General features: G+C 42.4%; 1 protein-coding gene across 5 annotated transcripts in view; it reads right to left on the minus strand.

Moving 5' to 3' along the window:
- Positions 1–19,883, minus strand: part of ATP6V0A4 (ATPase H+ transporting V0 subunit a4) — a 71,357-nt gene that overhangs the window by 45,707 nt on the left and 5,767 nt on the right. The window contains exons 2-3 of one of the 5 annotated variants that reach the window (XM_005205847.5): positions 12,309–12,386; positions 771–904 (exon numbers count right to left, since the gene is read on the minus strand). In XM_005205847.5, coding sequence (XP_005205904.1) covers positions 771–887 — 117 coding nt within the window. In that variant the 5' untranslated portion in view covers positions 888–904; positions 12,309–12,386. Of the gene's footprint in view, positions 1–770; positions 905–2,518; positions 2,703–4,522; positions 4,643–12,308; positions 12,525–19,883 lie in introns of those variants that run through there. The other 4 variants (XM_015470770.3, XM_005205850.5, XM_005205849.5 and 1 more) reach the window with 4 other exon arrangements.

Below are 19,883 nucleotides of genomic sequence, written 5' to 3' on the forward strand. Positions count from 1 at the left end.
ATTTGTGATTACCAGAGGTGGGAGTTGAGGTAACAGAGAAATTGGATGAAGACCGTCAAAAGGTACAAACTTCCTTTTATTAGATAAATAAATTATTATTAGCTAATTACAGAAATAATTTTATCTAGTTATGAGATAAATTATTAGATAATTAGATAAATTAGTAGATAAATACGTACTAGGGATATAATGTACATGATAAATATGATGAACACTGTTGTACATTATATGTGAAAGTTGTTAAGACAGTAAATTGTAAGAGTCTTATGATGTAAGTCAAGTCATTATGCCATACACCTTAAACCTATACAGTGTTATAGGTCAATTATCTCAATAAAAATGGGGGTGGGGGGGTGGGAAATACAGTCTAGCTGGAGAATATCACCCTCAAGAGACTGTGGACTCCCAAGATACTTTTTCCTCAAACTAACTGGTCTGGAAGCACTGTTCTTTGCCCTCATAATAAGATTGGCAATCCATGTGCCCACTGGTTATATCAAATGTCTTGAAGAGGTACATAGGAAATAAAGTATAATGTCATCTTTTTTATTATATTACAGTTTCAAAACATCCCTATAGAGGTGACACATAAGGAGGAAGGGAGAAATGTTTGCAAGTCAGTTGACCAATGTTATCACAAATTCTAGCCAGAAGAACAAGAACCACTGAATTCCATTACTCCAGCCCAGGGCGCTTCTCCCTGACCTTTATTCACCACCAAGAAGTGGAAACTCCACCTTCTTTTGGTCTCCTATGAATGAAGTACTTACATCTTTGAACTGAACCAATCCAAGCTCTCCAAGCTCAGCTACACAGCAGTATGCAGCCTCCACCTGGAGAAAGAGCTGTGACAAACACATTTCCTCACTTCGGAATATGGACGCCATGTTGGCCCAACCTTGGTCTGCGGGACACAAAGATATTTGAGGTAAAAAATGTGTCACTGAGTTATATTAAAATCCAACAGAAGAAAAAAGTGCAACAGGAATCTTTCCTAAATTTAAAAACATAAACAATAAACAACAAGGTACTACTTTTCACCACCTATCAGATTGGCAAAAGATTTAAAAATATGATTAATTAACTCACATTTGGAGAAGGTGTGAGGAAGCAGGCATTTTCAGACACTTGATACTTGAAGTGTACATTTGTAGAGCATTTTTTTGGTATAGCTTTTTTTAGAGAGCAATTTGTCAGTATCCGCCAAACTTTATGTTATTCATACCCATGACACAAGATTTCCACTGCTCTTCACCCAGATAAACTCGGAAATGTAAGGGAAAATGGACTCACAAGGATGTTTCTGACAACACTGTATTTACTAATTATAATAAATGGACCTAACCTAGATATCCATCAACAGGGGAATGATTAAACTGATACAACAGACAGAACTCTGTGCAGTTAGCAGGAATGAAATAAATCTGTATGTCCTCTATAAGGAAAAAGGATACTCACCTAGAACCCACTCTGACCCAAGACTCTCCAGATTGCCCTACTGCTGCCAAATCAAACTGTCTTCCTCAGATCCTAACGTTTTGGAAGAACCATCACACATCCCAGAAGGAGTCCCCTTTCCTTATAATTTTATAATGTATAATCTACTATTTGCAAACACTGGGTTTATCCCCCCTGTTTTAATCCTTCCATTGTCCCATTTTCCCACAGATTAAATTCTAAAACCCTTGATGTAGCCAAGGAAGGGCTGTGTGCATCATCTGGCCTCGGCCCTCCCTTCCCGTTTCCCCGAATTTCTCTGAGAACCTTTGTTCAGGCTTTCCCAAGATTTAGAACCTAAACCCCTTCCTCCCCACCCTGCATCCCCCATACCCCACATACACCTGTCATTTCTCCCTCTTGGGTAAGAATCCTCTTCTTCCATACACCTCTCCCGATCCCCAACACTCAGAGCGAACTAAGCCCCCTTCTTTGTGCTCCTAGAATATGTTGCTTAGTGGCTAAGTCAGGTCTGACTCTTTGCCACACCACAAACTGTAGCCCACCAGGTTCCTCTGTCCATGCGGTTTCCCAGACAAGAATACTGGAGTGGGTTGCCATTTCCTTCTCCGGGGGATCTTCCCAACCTAGGGATCAAACCTGTGTCTCCAGCACAGGCAGGTAGATTCTTTACCACTGAGGCATCTGGGAAGCCCTCCCAGAATATAATCGAATACTGCAATTAATCATCTGCAATTACTTGCTTCCTGTCTGTTCTGCCCACTAGCCAGAAAAGCCCATGAGATCAGAACTGTTTTTCACTCCATCACCCGTCTAGCTCAATCCCAAAGAAGAGGCTCAAAAAACATTTCCGGATTTACTGACTAGAAGCAAAAATCTCCTCCGACCCTCCCGAATGGAGAATCTGGTATTCCATTTGTGCCTGCTGACACCCAGATGAATGAATTTTTCACACGGCCGGTTCTAGCAAGCAAGGCAAAGTTTTCATAGAAAAGACACAGAAGAAGACATGAGCTTCCTGCAGACCCAAGAGGACAAGACAGAGACCCTCCCTTCCTACCCCAGCCTTGTCCGAGCCGGTCCTGGGCGCGGGACTCCCGCGGCTTCCTTGGCGGGGCCGGGAGGGTAGGGCTAGCGAGCGGCGGGCGGATGGGACCAGCCCGGGCCGCGGACTCCGCAGGCGACTCCCCCAGCGACCGCCGAGCCCCTCCCGCGGCTTCTCCTCCTCCGGCGCTCGCAGAGCCGGAGGCGGGCTGTGTTGTATCAACACCGGCCTGTTCGAGGCGAGAACGAACCTGCCCCGCCGGCCGGCCCTGCTCACACACCCCCTCCCTCCCCCGCCCAACCTGTGCCCTCGGCCACGACCTTGGGGCCCCACCGGGGTCAGAGCCTTACTTCTCTAAGGAAGACACTTACCCCCTAGTGAGGGGAGGGATTGGGAAGAGCCGACTTGAGGCCTCAGAAGAGCCCTAGAGATAACCTTCCTGTGTTTTAATATCTGTTGAAGTGAAGTGAAAGTCGCTCAGTCGTATCCGACTCTTTGCGACCCCATGGACTATCCATGGGGTTCTCTAGGCCAGAATACTGGAGTGGGTAGCCTTTCCCTTCTCCAGGTCATCTTCCCAACCCAGGGCATCTTCCCAACCCAGGGATCGAGCCCAAGTCTCCCGCATTGCAGGCGGATTCTTTATCAGCTGAGCCAAATATCTATTGCCGCTGCTGCTAAGTCACTTTAGTCGTGTCCGACTCTGTGCGACCCCACAGACGGCAGCCCATCAGGCACCCCCGTCCCTGGGAGTCTCCAGGCAAGAACACTTGAGTGGGTTGCCATTTCCTTCTCCAATGCATGAAAGTGAAAAGTGGAAGGGAAGTCACTCAGTCGTGTCCGACTTTTCCCGACCCCATGGACTGCAGCCTACCAGACTCCTCCATCCATGGGATTTTTCCAGGCAAGAGTACTGGAGTGGTTTGCCATTGCCTTCTCCGAAAATCTATTACACCGTATTAAAACACTTCTTATCGCTGGAGAGATAACATTAAAAAATAGTTTTGGAAAACCAAAGGGAAAAAAAGAAAAAACACATCACACTCACTACCCTACCAACAATTAATTTACAAAATACTTCAAAAGGAGACTATACAAACCCATCTAAATATATACACTACAGCTAAAATTCAGCTTTATTGTGGCCCAGGTGAGTTGACACAGGCCAGCTGAGTGATGCACCCTTTCCTCACTGAGGACTGCTCTTTCCCGTTTATCTGGGAGAGCCATGAGGGGTGATTCAATGAGGTTTCTCTGCAGGAGCCACCTGAGTTCCCTTTGTAGAGTCTTTTCTCCAGGTGAGGTGAGTAGATCCCCCCACAGCCATGCTGGATGCCTGTAAAATGTACCCTGGAATAAGGAGGGTACCGTTTGGATTTTTTACACTTTATTATGGAAAAATTAAAGCATCTTCACAAATAAAGAAATAGTATAAAGAACCACCGCCCCATGTACACACCACTCAGCAGCAACAGTTGTTGAATTTTGTATCCTCTAATACCTACCCATTTCTCCTACCCACTCTGGGCTATTTTGAAGCTAATCGTATACATCATATTTTTCTTTCAAAATATGTGAATACCAAAATATTCAAAAGATACAAAAGATAAGGATTCTTCTCTGTATATGTTATACACACACACACAATACAATGGTCACATGCAAAAATTCAGTAATAATTTCTTAATATCAAATATCCAGTCAGTGTTCAATTTCCCAGATTGTCCGAAATTTGCCTTTTTAGTAAGCCTTTTAGATGATTTTTGTGTATGACCAAATAAGAACCATTGCCTTTGAGAACACAGGGTGAAAATCTAGCTTTCATTGGGAGGAAACAGAGAAGGGTGAATGCAATTTGCAAACAATCAGCTAAGAAGCAGCTGTTTTGCACCCAGGACAGTAGAGTCAGGGCCTCTGAGAGCCCTGGAGGAAAGGTACCGCTTGGGCTTCTTAAGAAGCAGAGCTTGGCTACACCCATCCATCTTAACCCGGCAGACCCATTCAAGAGTCCAGACTCACCTGGGCAAAGCTAGCTTCCAAGGCTGAAAACAGGATTGGCAAACCAAGGCAGGAAGCTCAGAACTGAAAACTAACAAAGGCATTACCAGTGTTGACTCTGCCTCTGCCATCAGATAAGCTCCAGACCAAGGCGAGAGAAGCCCCCGCCCCAGTCGGTGCCTCCCTCTTCTTTCTCACTTCTCCTCCCCACTTCCTTTCTGCTCTTCACCCCAACTCTGAGTGCTATATCTTTTGGTCAGTGGGTGGAACAGTAGCTCTCAAAGGTCCTGGTGCTCAGGAATTACAGAGAAGCAAACACAGAAAAAAGTACATCTTGATGGTTAAGAGCAGAGTTGAGATCCAAACTGCCTGGGTCAGGACCCCATCTCTGCCTTTGACCACATGTGACCTTGGGGAAGCTATTTAATCCCAGGGTCTCAGCGTCCTAGGTGGCACTGGTGGTAAAGAACCCACCTGCCTACTTAAGAGAGATAAGAAACATGAGTTCTGATCCGTGGGTAGGGAAAATCCCCTGGAGGAAGGCATGGCAACCCTCTCCAGTATTCTTGTCTGGAGAAGCCCTTGGACAGAGGAGCCTGGCAAGTTACAGCCCATCAGGTCACAAAGAGTCAGACATGACTGAATGACTATCACTTTCACTTCACTCTCAGTGTCCTAATCTATAAAATAAAATAGGATCTTAGATGTTTATTTAGCGTGTGGAAATATAGGAAGGAGAGATTATTTTCAGGTTTGCTATTTTTTTCTCCTAGAGCCCCAAATCAAAGGTGCAGAAGGCCAGCATGCCTGTATGACATTAGCAGGACTCTAAATTGGCGCAATCGTCTGAATGGGAGTATGCTTGTCCTTTGACCCAGGAATCTCAGAACTCTCAGAAGTTCATCCTAAAAAAATAATCTAAGGATACAAATCAGAATTTAATTACAATCATGTCTATTGTAGCATTGTTTGTAGTAAGTACCTACTTGTAAAAGACCCAAATTCTTTCATCCATTCAGTATTTTTGAGAGTCTGTTATGTGTTGACAAAGGTCCGTCTAGTCAAAGCTGTGGTTTTTCCAGTAGTCAATTACAGATGTGAGAGTTGGACCATAAAGAAAGCTGAGTGCCGAAGAATGGATACTTTTGAACTGTGGTGTTGAAGAAGACTCTTAAGAGTCCCTCAAGACTGCAAGGAGATCCAACCAGTCTATCCTAAAGGAAATCAGTCCTGAATAGTCACTGGAAGGGCTGATGCTGCAGCTTAAACTCCAATACTTTGGCTGCCTGATATGAAGAAGTGACTCAATGGAAAAGACCCTGATGCTGAGAAAGACTGAAGGCAGGAGAAGGGGCCAACAGAAGATGAGATGGTTGGATGGCATCTCCGACTTGATGGACATGAGATTGAGCAGGCTCCAGAAGTTGGTGATGGACAGGGAAGCCTGGCATGCTGCAGTCCATGGGGTTGCAAAGAGTCAGACATGACTGAGCAACAGAACAGAACGGATTATGCGCCCTCCTGTTCTGGGCTCAAGGATAGAGCAGTAGATGAGAGACAAGGCCCTGCCCTCATGAAGCTTATGTCCAGATGCAAGGAGACAAACAGTAAATAAGTAATAAGTTAGCAAGATATTGCAGATTACAAAGACTGTAATTATAGAAAGTAGGCTTTAGAGAAATGAAGAGAGATTATTTTAGATAGATGGTCAGGGAAGATCTCTCTCATTTAAGAGGAGATAGCATTTGAGCTGAGGTGTGAAAGATTTTTTAATGGGCTGGTTTTGCAAAAAGAAGCTGCTGGAAGGGTATTCTAGGCAGCAGGAACCTGGATGTGAGAGCAGGGGTGTGACATTGGAGATCGACTTCATCACAATAGCTAGTATATCTACTGAGTTCTTGCCATTGTTTTCATGGCTGTAGAACACAATTAGATACTTTACCTGTATTAGCCCATTCAATTTTCTTAGTAACCCTACGGCAGTGTTCTTATTCTCATGTTACACATAAGGAAATGGAGGCACAAAGAAGCTAAGTCATTTGCCCAAGGTCACACAGTCGCTCGTGACAGGTCATTTGACACAGTGGTTTACATCCACTGCATGATATTGTCTTATGGTCTAAAAAGGCTCACCATATTCAAGAACAGAAAGGAGGCCAGTGTGGCTGGAACATGGGAGGAGTGGGGAGAGGTCATATGAGGTGTGTCAGGTGGAGGCAAGGGCCAAGCCACGTGAGAGCTGATGGGCCAATAAGAAAGTTGGATTTTATTCTAAACACACCAGGAAGCCCTTTGGGAAATTTGAAGCAGGGGAGTGACATTACTTGATTCATTTTTTTTCTTTTTTTTTGGCCTTGCCATGTGGCATGCGGCAACTTAGTTCCCCAACCAGGGATCGAACCTATATCCTCTGCATTAAGAGTGAGGAGTCTTAACCACTGGACCTCTAGGGAAATTCCTAGATTAACAGTTTTAAAATATTACTTTGACTAATGCTTCTGGAAGGATAGAGTAGAAGTAGTTTTACTATCACGAAGAAAAAGTAAAAACCCTGAACATTATATATACAATAAATATTAGAAGGCTCTAAAAGGTACAGAAAAGACAGACTATCTAAGGACCTCCTGGTCTGAGGAACAAGGCTGGGGTGTGTCCTCTGGGTTTTCTTCTGCCTCGTATATTCTAGATGCAGTGCTGCGGAATCCAGCAAGATATGCAGACAAAAAAAGAAAAAATTTCCAAAGTCTGCTCTCTCTAGCCAAAGGAACAGGAAGGGGGCAGGATAGCCAGAAAGACTTTGAGATAGGATCACTCTAACCCAGCCAAACATCCCAGAAAAAAACTGTGGCTGCAGGCCACCATGCCTAGACTTCTTCCCTTACGCAGTTACACCAAAGCCACACCCCCAGGGTAGTGTCGGAGAAGACTAAGTGGGGCGCCGGGACTCCCCGCCCACCTGTAGTAACAAGGCATTCCTGTTAACCTGTGTTGGGATACTGTCAGATGAGACAATCAGAACATTCACCTCTGCCAATTGGTAATGATGCCACCCCTCCACTGGGACGTGGAGGTCACCTGATTGGCCAAGCACTTCTCTGCTCCTCCCAGCCAGGGTGCAGCTGGGGCCCAGGGTAGGTCACCCCAAGTTGTACCTCAATAGCATGTTGGTGGTTCAGACAGTAAAGAACCCGCCTGCAACACAGGAGACCTGGGTTCAATCCTTGGGTCAGGAAGATCCCCTGGAGAATGGAATGGCAAGCCACTCCAGTATTCTTGCCTGGAGAATTCCATGGACAGGGGAGCCTGGCAGACTACAGTCCTCAGGGTCGAAAAGAGTCAAACATGACTGAGCAACTGGCACTCTGTTGAATTAAAGTTACTTAAGAAAGTCAACTCAAGTGGGGCACTTTGACACACACCCCCAGCCAGTCTCCCTGCAAGCAGGAAATAAGTCTCTTATGTGAAAGGTACTCTCTCTCCCTGCCTCTGGAGAAGGACACCCTTATCATCAAAGCCAGGGAACTCAGAAAGCTCAAGTGAACAAACCTTGTGACTTCTTTAATTTACTGCCCCAAGCCCAAACGCTGTCTAGAGTTGTCCCTAGTTGGACACCCCAAATCTTTGTCCTGTCCATTCCTCACAAATACTGTTTCCTCGTCTATAACCACCCACTGGGAGGAACTTTCCAGGATCACTACTCTTGTGCTTTGCGGCCATGACTCGGTAAAATAAGGGTTTCAAGAACATAAGCACTCTGATACCCTGACAGCCAATCTGATAACCAACTAAGTGGGCTACCAAGTGACAGGCTGGGCAAAGGAAAGATTCATATCCTAGAAGGATGAAGGCAGGATGGCACAAGATTTTATGACACGACTCAGAACAGTGCACAACTGAAAACCTAGGGACTATTTATTTTTTCAAATCACGGTTGACTGAGGGCAACTGAAACCACAGAAAGTGAAACCTGGGATTAAGAGGGACAACTGCATACAAGTCAATAGCTGATGTCTAACACAGATAAATCAAGAATAGCAATACGAGCATATTGTTTGAACATTCTGAAGGTAAAACACAAGAAGAAAAAAGTCAAAAGTAGCTCTTAGGGTGACTTCCCAGCTGGTCCAGTGGTTAAGATTCCACCTTCCAATGTAGGAGGTGTGGGTTTGATCCCTGGTCAAGGAAGATCCCACATGTCTCTCAGTCAAAAAACCAAAACATAAAGCAGAAGCAAAAGTGTTACAAATTTGATAAAGACTTTAAAAATGGTCCACATTAAAAAAAAAAAAAAAAATCTTTAAAAAAGAAGTCGTTCCTATAGAACAAACTGTAGATGGAGTAGGAGACTTTAGCATTTTTTTTAAATAAATCCTTCCTATTACTTGATTTTTAAAATTTGCATCCATTTATTAATATGAAGACAGTTAAACAATTAAAATCAAAGTTTTAATGGCAATAAAAGAAAATGTGCCAGGGAAGGTACTAGATGCTTAGAATAAAGCAGGCGAAACAATTCTGCTCCTGCGGAGCCCGGGAGAGTCGGACACAGCAATCCTAATTAATGTCAATGGCTAACACACAGATGGTGCTTCCCATGGGCTAATTTAAGACAGAACCCTAAGAAATAGGTAAGATTAGGATCCCTATTTCTTGATTGTTTGTTCTACAGATTCAGAAACTGAGGCAGAGAGAGGGGATCTATTCAAGGTCACTCAGCTAGTAAGTGGTAAAGAAAGGACTTGAACCAAACGATGGCTCCAGAGCTGAGACACTCTCACCTCAGTCATCAAGTCATCTAATAACTACAGGGACCAACATGTCATATACTGGGATGAACACCCTGAAGGAGGGTACACGCGGTCTGAGCTGCATAACCAGACCCAGCCTCGACTCAGGGAAGGCATTCTTGGGGAGAGAAGGCAGAATAAACAGTGTAGAGAGAAAGAAGGAGGCCTGTGAGATGAGGCTGGGGAACTGGGAAGGACAAGGAAATTCAGGATCCGTGTTAAAGAAGGTGTCTTTGGGACTTCCCTGGTAGTCCAGGGGCCAAGACTCCAAGTGCAGGGGCCCAGGTTTGATCCCTGGTCAGGGAACTAGATCCCACACGCTCTAACGAAGAACAAAGACCCTGCATACCTGGTGCAGCCAAAGAAATAAATAATAATTTAAAAACAGATGGTGTCTTTGTCCTGAGAGCAACAAGAAGGCCTAGATAGGTGTGAAGCTTTGAAAGTATATTTCTAATGACAGGGTGGATTGAAGAGGAGGAAAAAATATGAGACTGGAGCAGTGGTCCAGGCCAAAGAGGAAATTTTTTTATTTTTAATATCCTGTGTGACAGAATGGAAAGCAGACATAAAACACTTCTACAGCATAAAGAAGAAAAGCAATTATTTGACGTGCAGGCTGAATTAGCTGCTATTTTCACTGAACAGCATTTTTTACTTGAAAGAGCAGCTGACAGATTTTGGCATTTGGCAGGCATTTTCTCAAAAGAGGATCCAAATGATTCTGTCACTTCAAAGGAAAACAACTGACAGCATTTGTTGCTGATGATAAAGATACAATTTTAGAAAACTTTTAGCTGCCACCAAGACTTGACAGCTTCCTAAGACTAAAAACTTTTCTGATGGGGCTATTTCTGTTAGGATATTAATAAACATGGTCTTCTCTTAGTGTATCATATTATGAAATATGACAACACTGGAAGATCTTCATAACTGAATGTACCAATATTTTCCAAATGACTAAAGGATGATGTTATAAAATCATGTGCAGGCAAATGATTCATCGAAAGTGAATGATTAGCCAGTAGGTTTTAATGAAAAAGTCACTGATTTGGTTTCAGATCCCACATTGCAACTAAGCTTTTAAAAATTACTACTTGTTAAGTTTTGGTGTAGTATCAAAGAAAAATATCCACAGCTCTCTGAAAAAGCTGGTAAAACATTTCTTCCCTTTTTGAAACCACAAAATCTAAGTTAGGCCAGACTTTCTTAATATACGCAAAAATAACAAATAGCAACAGATAGAATGAAAAAAACAGATGCAAAAGACAAAAACTGTCTTCTATCATCAGGCCTTAAAGAGATTTGTAAAAATAAAACAATGCCTCTCTTCTCCATAAATTGTTTGCTTTGGAAAATATATTTTCCTTAAAATATATATTTATATCAACATAGAACAGGTTAATATTATTTCAGATGACTTAATATACTTTTAAAGTATATTAAATTAATATACTTAAATTTAATATACTTAATTTCTCAGTTTTAATTTCTAGTGTGGTAAGTATCAAGTGGGTAGAATCCTCATAAGTCAGATCTCCTTGGGGTTCTCAGTAATTTTTAAGAGTATAAAGGGCTAGGAGTTCCATGGGACTGAAGGTTCAAGAGGGAAGAAATATATATATATATATGCTGATTCACGTTTTTGTACAGGAGAAACCAAGACAACATTGTAAAGCATTTATCCTCCAATTTTAAAAAATCCTATGATAAACTATTATGGAAAAGAATATAACTGAATCACTTTGCTATACAACAGGAATTAACAATATTGTAAATCAACTATACTACAATAAAAAATAAATGAGAAAAAATAAACAAAAGAATTTAATATTTTAAATATATATATTTAAAATCCCAAATAACAGTTAAATTTGGCATTAGGTCTTGAGAGAAACTACCTTATTAAGTAGTTACTTACTGATGCTGAAGCTGAAACTCCAATACTTTGGCCACCTGATACAAAGAACTGACTCATTGTAAAAGACCATGATGATGGGAAAAATTGAGGGCAGGAGGAGAAGGGGACAACAGAGGATGAGATGGTTGGATGGCATCACTGACTCAATGGACATGAGTTTGAGTAAACTCCAGGAGTTGGTGATGGACAGGGAGGCCTGGCATGCTGCAGTCCATGGGGTCGCAAAGAGTCGGACACGACTGAGTGACTGAACTGAACTGAACTGAACCTTATTAAGGGCAAAGGAGTGAGTGAACAGTCGTGTCCAACTCTTTGTGACTGCATGGACTCTTGCCCACCACGCTCTTCAGTGCATGGGATTTACCAGACAAGAATACTGGAGTGGGTTGCCATTTCCTATGAGGGGATCTTCCTGACCCAGGAGTCAAACCCACATCTCTTGTGTTTCCTGCATTGGCAGGTAGATCTTTTACCACTTAGAGCAAATAATCCCCTACATTATCCAAATGAACATTGTTTCTGACATTGAGTGTTTAATACCACTGTCCTCTATAGAAAGTCTGGGACACAATGCCAGCTGCAGCCACTACATACTTGTCCATGCAGGCTTCTAGCAAGACACTTTCATGCCCTACAGACTGTCTATAAACTGGCTCCTGAGAAGCTGAAGGGGGAAGCATTCACCTTACACACCTTCAAGGCAGACCTAAAACAAAGGGCCTCCTTTGTTCTCATAGCCCTGGACCTGGGATTAGGATGACGCTGGGCACAACCACATGTTCAGCTCTACTAGATCAATTTACAGGATATCAGAATTTAAAAAATGAAAACGGTGTTGATGTATGGCAGAAACCGAAGCAATTATCCCTTAATTAAAAATAAATAATTTTTTAAAATGTTAATCACATCTTAAAAAAAATGAAAAGGGGTTAAGTGGAGAAAAGCCAAAATGCCTGCAAGAAATTTATGCCAGAAATTCCAAAAATAGGTAAGCTGCAACAGTAGCAACCTGATTTTTCTAAAACAATATCAGATCTCTCTGAACTGAAACCTTGCCTGATCACCTTCATTCAAAGAATTGATTTTACCATCCACTTACCTAGCACTTGTCCGCCTCAGGCCAGGCACTGAGCCCACCAGCCAGGAGCCTTCACAACAGGCTCTAACAGAGAACGTGCTGGAGATGGAAAGAGAATGATTTGAAGTTGTTCAAACAAGAGGAAATGACATTCAGCTTCACACACATAACAACATGTACAGTCTGTTGACAGCAACATTCATGAGTCCAGGTTATCAGCACACCAATAACCGTATTATGTATGCTGGCTGGAGGCAGGACGGTCCCCTGCCGTGAGCGTTCCCGCTCCCACTGGGCCTTGGACCTGCTCCAGTGATGGGTCTCAGGATGTAGTGGTGCCACCCAGTGTCCGCTGGGCCCTCACTGTTGTTCTATACCTTTCCATCCTCTAGATCATGCCCTGAGTAAGAGCCTTCCCAGTTCTCTCAGGGACAGCAACGTTTTTCTTTCCCCTCCCTCCCATCTCACCACCTTTCCCACCCTCAGCCCATGACCACCTTCTTCCCAAGGTGCCTCCATCATGGCACCCTCTGGTTCCTCTTTTCTCCACCTCAGCGTGCCTCAGTCTTGACTCTGCTTCCCTTCATTCTTTCCTTCTTCACTTGAAGTCACAGTCTGACTGGGAGTGAGATTTAGGAAAATAAAATTTCATCACAAAGAGCATATTGCCTCTAGGTTTGTCATGGACAGACTTTACCTGCTGCATCTCTAGATTTTTCACTGGAGAGCATTTCCCCAGTGACTCACCTTTTCTGTAATAATATTTACTCTAAGTTCTAGTAGGGCGTTTCCCTGGTGGTCTAGTGGTTAAGAATCCATCTGCCAGTGCAGGGGGCATGGGTTCAATCCCTGGTCTGAGATGATCCCACATGCCGTGGAGCAGCCAAATTCATGCACCACAGCTACTAAGCCTGAGCTCCAGAGTCCGAGAATCGCAACAAGAGAAGCCACCACAATGAGAATCCCTTGAAACATCATGAAAAGTAGCCTTTGCTCACTGTAGCTAGAGAAAGTCTGCATGCAGCAAGGAAGTGGGTCTTCCTTTTGCAGCCAAAAATAAAATAAAAGTCAACAGGGAGATGACATACGTATACCTATGGCTAATTCATGTTGCTATATGGCGGAAACTGACACAATATTGTAAAGCAATGATCCTCCAATTAAAAATAAAGTTTTTTTAAAAGAAAAATATTTTTTTACAAATAAATTCTCTGAGGGAGCTTCTTCCCAGCATAATTTCTACTTCTACTTTCTTTAAAAAAAAAAAAATCTTACTAGCTCATTTCTCTTTCTCCATTTAATATGCAATATTGAGCACAGAGTCACAGAATCATGCTGCTGGAAGAAAACTTAAAGATCTAATCCAATCCCTTTACTTTAAAGGTAAGCAAACAAGCCCAGGGAGGTGAGGGATTTGCTTAAGGTCACAGAGCTATTTAGGGACACAGTTGGGTGCAGAGGCCAGGGCTCCTGACACAAGGTTTTCCCTTCAGCCCCACAACTTCCAGTTTGTTTCTATATCCCTTTGTATAGGCACCATATGGAGCAAAATCCCTCTATCCCCTCTGGGGAGTCCTGAGGACCCCAGACAAAGGTCTTCCCACATTGGATTGAAGGCAGCATTTCCTTGGACTTTCCCCCATGCTTGAATTCTCCATTTCCATGGATTTCCCTCCCAGAGGGACACCCACACCCACTATCTCTCTCGGGTAACATCATCAGCAAGGGGATGTGACTCCCCCAAGGTCCCATAGGAAGTGACAACATGAAAACTGGAATCCAGGACTCCTGACTCAGGGTTAGTTTTGCTGACCCTAAGAGGTTCTGGGAAGCCTGGGCAGGAGAGATGAGAAAATGAGAGAGAAAGAGAGCGATGGAACATGACAGAAGAGGCTGCAAGGCCATGGAGGAGAGAAGTCAGATATTGGAAATGAGATGGCCAACAACCTCTCACTCAGCTGAATACTACCTGGTCCTTTTTAGTTTCATGTAGACAAAACTGGAAAAAAAAATTGTCTGTTTATTACAAACATGCAGCTTATTTCCCAAAAACCTTAGCTTAAAATTACTTTTTGGGAACACACATCTCTGTTTATCAAACAAAGGATGAAGCCGACCACAAGCTCTGTTTTGCCAACAGAAGCGTTTTGCACAAATGGTCAGACTGGAAACTGAAGGGAGCCAGAGACTGCCAATCAGAGAGGCTGGGAGTCAAACAGGCTCTCCCTCCATTGCTGATTAACCTCACCTTAGTACGCCCTTCTGGGCTCCAGGCTAGTGACTCACTAACTTTGTTCCAGCTGGAGCTACCCCACCTTGGAAATGGCTGCCTTCAAAGTTAGTAATAAACCTGTCACTTGACACATTTTAGCGAAGTCCAAGTAATAACCTTGAGAGGTCAAACACTGCATTACCAAACTGTAAGCCACTACTTTTTTTGTAGGAGAGAATTCTTATGGGTGAAGGATTGGGCCAGGCAGCCTGTAGGTGCCTTTCCAACACTGAGATTCCATGTTGTTACTGGCGTTCTTTTCTGAGTCTTATTTCCAGTCTTCTTGGGTGTGTCTGCACTTTTGTTATATATCTTGGGCACCTCAAGCACAGAGACTGTCAATAAGCAGTTCTCTGTAGCATATGCAACTTGAAACTTCAGTAAGATTATTTTTAAAATGGGAACGATTTCCTGACATTGAAATTTTCCCCAGGCAATCAGACAGATGTTGCAAACTATAGTCTATCTATTCCATTGTGACTGCATTGCACTCCTGTGAACTACTGTCTTTAAAAATGTAATAACTTGATTTTATTTCCTGATTTAAGAATAATACACATTCCTTATAGAGGATTTGAAAGACATACAAAAATGTGAATAAGAAAATGAAAATTTTCTTTTAATTTTAGATATGACTACTGCTAACACCTTCTTGGGCTTTCCTGGTGGCTCAGCTGGTAAAGAATCCGCCTGCAAAGCAGAAGACCTGGGTTCAATCCCTGGGTTGGGAAGACCCCCTGGAGAAGGGAAAGGCTATCCACTCCTGAATTCTGGCCTGGAGAATTTCATAAACTGTATAGACCATGGAGTCACAAAGAGTCAGACATGACTGAGCGACTTTCACTTCACTGCTAACATCTTGGTAGGGTACTTTTCGAACTTTTTTCTTTGTATATGTAGGTCCTACAAAACTGGAGTGATACTGGAATGTACAGTTTTATATCCTGCTTCTTCTGCTCTGTATTATATAGCAAGTGTTTTCCCAAATAATAAATGTTATTCAAAAATATCATCTTAATTTAAAAAAGTGTTTAACATTTTATTCCATTATAAGCCACTTCTAAGCTTTTGTCTTCATAAATATTGTAATGTTGAGATGGAGAATCCTGGGCATACATTTTGTGCACGTGTGTGTACACTCACCTCTGACTATTTCCTTTAGGAAAAAAATTTCTAAAGAGCTGCCCCATTGAAGGAAAGGTGACCAAAATAAGCTGACCTAAACGAAGTCTACAAGTCAGCTATAGTAAGTGAAGTCGCTCAGTCATGTCTAATTCTTTGCAACCCCATGGACTGTAGCCTATCAGGCTCCTCCATCACAAGTCAGCTATAAATCATCTCAATTACTAAGCATGGACTGACGTAAGGGCATAGTGTTGTAACCACAAGCACCTGATTAAAGCAACCAAAAAAATTAAAAAATCATGTGTCATCCTAGGTCATCCCAGGTCTCAAGTTATTTCTACAAACAATCGTATGCAATTACAATTTTTCATATAATAAAAAATACACAAGGAAACACAACAACACGAATGAAAACCAGCAGAAATAATAGACAGTAGAAACAGACCAATGAGAGTGGGCAGATGCTGAGGCTGTCTGACACAGATTTTTTTAAAATTATATTCACTTCAAGACAAATATCATATGATATGGCTTATACGTGAAATCTAAAAAAAAAGTGACACGAATGAACTTATTTACAAATTTACAAAACAGAAACGGATTCACGGACTTAGAGAAAGAACGTACCATTACAGGGTAGGGAAGCGGTAGATTGGCAGTTTGAAACTGACATGGACACACCGCTATATTTAAAATAGAAGACATGAGCTATTCACAATTAGCACTCTTTTTTTTTCTATTAGCATTCTTAATCTAACCAACTTAAGGCAGAATCCTGAAACCCTCCACAACTACACAAAACAGACTTTTCAAGTAGCATCAAACATTCATAAAAGTTGGCCATATAATGGTGGTTGGTTTAGTCGATAAGTAGTGTCCAACTTGTGCGACCCCATGGACTGTAGCCTGCCAGGCTCCTCTGTCCATGGGATTCTCCAGGCAAGAATACTGGAGTGGGTTGCCATTTCCTTCTCCATGGCCATATGAAAGTTCTTAACAAATAAAAAAAATAATGTCATCCAAGTATGTTCGCAGATTACAATTGAATTAAGCTAGAAATCAAAAACAAAATGATAACTGGAAAACTTCCATATGGTTGAAAATTCAGAAATATTCTCTGAGAAGATGGGAAATAATGAAATTCAGGGCTGAGGAGGCAAATGGCCTTTGCCAAGCAGAAGTCACATTCTTTTTTGTTAAACCCACCTCAGTCCTGGCCACGGTATCCCCAACCTCTAGTGCGACTGTGGAGTAAGAGCAAGCTGAATGGGTCACCCCAGGGACTGCTTGGAAATCTTCCAGTGGACTGGAACTTTGGTCACTTTGTTCCTTTTATCAGCTCTACAGTATGATCTCAAATTGGACTCAATGTAGTTCTCCATTTTTCTTACTAGGGTACTCCAAACCTTACACCCATAACTGAATGACATTGGGTGAACTTAAGCTCCTCCACCTAAACAGCATATTAAAAGCAGACATTACTTTGCCGACAAAGGTCCGTATAGTCAAGGTTATGGTTTTTCCAGTAGTCATGTACGGATGTGAGGGTTGGACCATAAAGAAAGCTGAGCGCTGAAGAACTGATGCTTTTGAACTGTGGTGTAGGAGAAGACACTTAAGAGTCCCTTGAGCTGCCAGGAGATCCAACCAGTCCATCCTAAAGGAAATCAGTCCTGAATATTCATTTGGAAGGACTGATGCTGAAGCCAAAGTTCCAATACCAGGGCCATCTGATGTGAAGAACTGACTCATTGGAAAAGACTCTGATGCTGAGAAAGACTGAAGGCAGGAGAAGGGGACAATAGAGAATGAGATGGTTGGATGGCATCACTGACTCAATGGATATGAGTTTGAGCAAGCTCCAGGGGTTGGTCATGGACAGGGAAGCCTGGCGTGCTGCAGTCCATGGGGTCACAAAGAATCAGACACAACTGAGCAACTAAACTGAACTGAACTGAAGCTCCTGCACAAACCAAGTGTTGCTCAGGGGAAGGTCTAGGTGTTCTAGTCCCATAAGCAACTAGCAACTGACATTGTTTTATGAAAAGGGATACTGACAAAGCTACACATAGGAAGAGCCAAAGACCTCATCTCTGCTGGGAAGTTAGGAGACGGCAGACACAAATGTTGGTAGGACCATGATTCTCAGAGTGGGTGAAGCAGAAATGAAAGCCCCAAGTTCAAAGTCAGTGGTCTCTTCCCAGAGATGGAGGGGCAGTTAGAGGGGCCAATCAGAATCACAAAGGGGGCTAGGGAGGGATGGATTTGGAGTTTGGGATTAGCACAGGCAAACTTACATATAAAATATATAGACAAGGTCCTACCGTATAGCACAGGGAACTATATTCAAAATCCTGTGATAAACCATAGTAAAAAAGAATAAGAAAAAGAATGTATATGTGTGCAACTGAGTCATTTTGCTGTACAGCAGAAATGAACTATACTTCAATAAAATAAATTTTATATATACATATAAAATCACAAAGGAAGTTCTCTCAACATAAAATATCCTTCCCAAATGCAGAGACCATTCCAGGCCACAGAATCCTGGTTTTTAATCATTTAGTACAGGAAACACTTTGTCCCCCTTCGTCTCTTTTTCAAATGAAATTGTATCAAGGAAAACAGATAAAACTGGAGGCAGTAAGGGTCCTGGAACCCGATCCTCTAGGTCACCCAAACCCCAACTTGGAGCTTGGTCACAAGTACGTTAGCCTGGACTTTCAAGTGTGTGTAACCAAACACCCATCTCAACCACCGGAGAAAAAAACAAATCTTGAGGAAGTTCCTGTAGAATGTCTAGCTTTGAGCAATGCAACTTCCTGGTATAGTTTCCAAAGCAAACCTGATGTAAAATGAAAGATGAGGCAAGGTAACCAACTGCATGGATTTACTATTTATAGACGTGTTAAATGAAAGACAGCTAATAATGTGACTCTTATAAAACAGTGACCACACAGCCCTTCTTTGGAGAATTAATGAGCTATCAGAGACCAGTCAAGTCCATCCTATTTTAGGATAATAAAATCCTTTCATCAATTGATAAGGGAATGTTTGATGTTAAAATTGACTTGTAAGCACCTATTCTAAGACAGGCCCAAATGAACTAAAAACATGTTTAAAAAAAAGGGGGGGTCATTGCCATCCCCTTTATTTAATTACTTTCTGTTGTATGACTTGATATGATGCTGTCTAAGTTGATGCATCTAATACAATGCATCTAAGTTGACGTGTTGTGCTTTTCAAACTTTCATCACAACAGTCCCATCCAGGGCTGATTCAAATCTATGTCCCAGGCTCTGACCATTTTGGATGGACATGTTCTGCTCACTTCAAACATATTAGAATGCACACAACATCCTACATTAAACTATTTCCACTTAAATGTTTGAAATAAATTATATAACTTTGCTTTTGAAATATTTTTTTTTTCTTTTTTTTGGACTTGCCACAGCACTCAGGATCTTAGCTGCCCCCTACAGTGGAAGCCCTGAGTCCTAACCACTGATCACCAGGAATTCCTGAAATAAAATGTTTTTGCTGGAAAAGATTTGGTTGTTGCTGCTGTTGTTCATATTTTGGATCAGAGAACATTTTTCAGGTCTCAAACATTTTCGGGACCCTTGAGAATCCTGTAAAGACCCCACATACTGCTGTTGTCTTCAGTGCCTATTGGATAAACCAGCCCTAATCTGTGAAGCTCACTGCAGGGTGTACTGTGAGGGAAGTGTCAAGAACAGAGATAAAAGATGAGAGAAAAAAAAAATCTAAGAAAGTACTCAGTCTATTAAGTGATGTCATCTCTGTGGGGACCCAAGGGGAGAACGGTATCAAGAGCATCTCTCTGGTTCCTTTGCCTTTTCTAAACCCAGCTTGTACATCTGGAAGTCCTCGGTTCACATACTGCTATGTGAAGCCTAACTTCAAGGATCTGGAGCATAATCTTGCTAGCATGTGAAATGAGTACAATTGTGTGGTAGTTTGAACATTCTTTGGCATTGCCCTTCTTTGGGACTGGAAATGAAAACTGACCTTTTCCAGTTCTGAAGCCACTGCTGAGTTTTCCAAATTTGCTGGCATATTGAGTGCAGCACTTTAAAAGCATCATCTTTTACAGTTTGAAATAGCTCAGATGGAATTCCATCACCTCCACTAGCTTTGTTGGTAGTGATGCTTCCTAAGGCCCACTTGACTTCACA

Source organism: Bos taurus, chromosome 4 (assembly GCF_002263795.3).
Source record: "Bos taurus isolate L1 Dominette 01449 registration number 42190680 breed Hereford chromosome 4, ARS-UCD2.0, whole genome shotgun sequence".
Taxonomy (NCBI): domain Eukaryota; kingdom Metazoa; phylum Chordata; class Mammalia; order Artiodactyla; family Bovidae; genus Bos; species Bos taurus.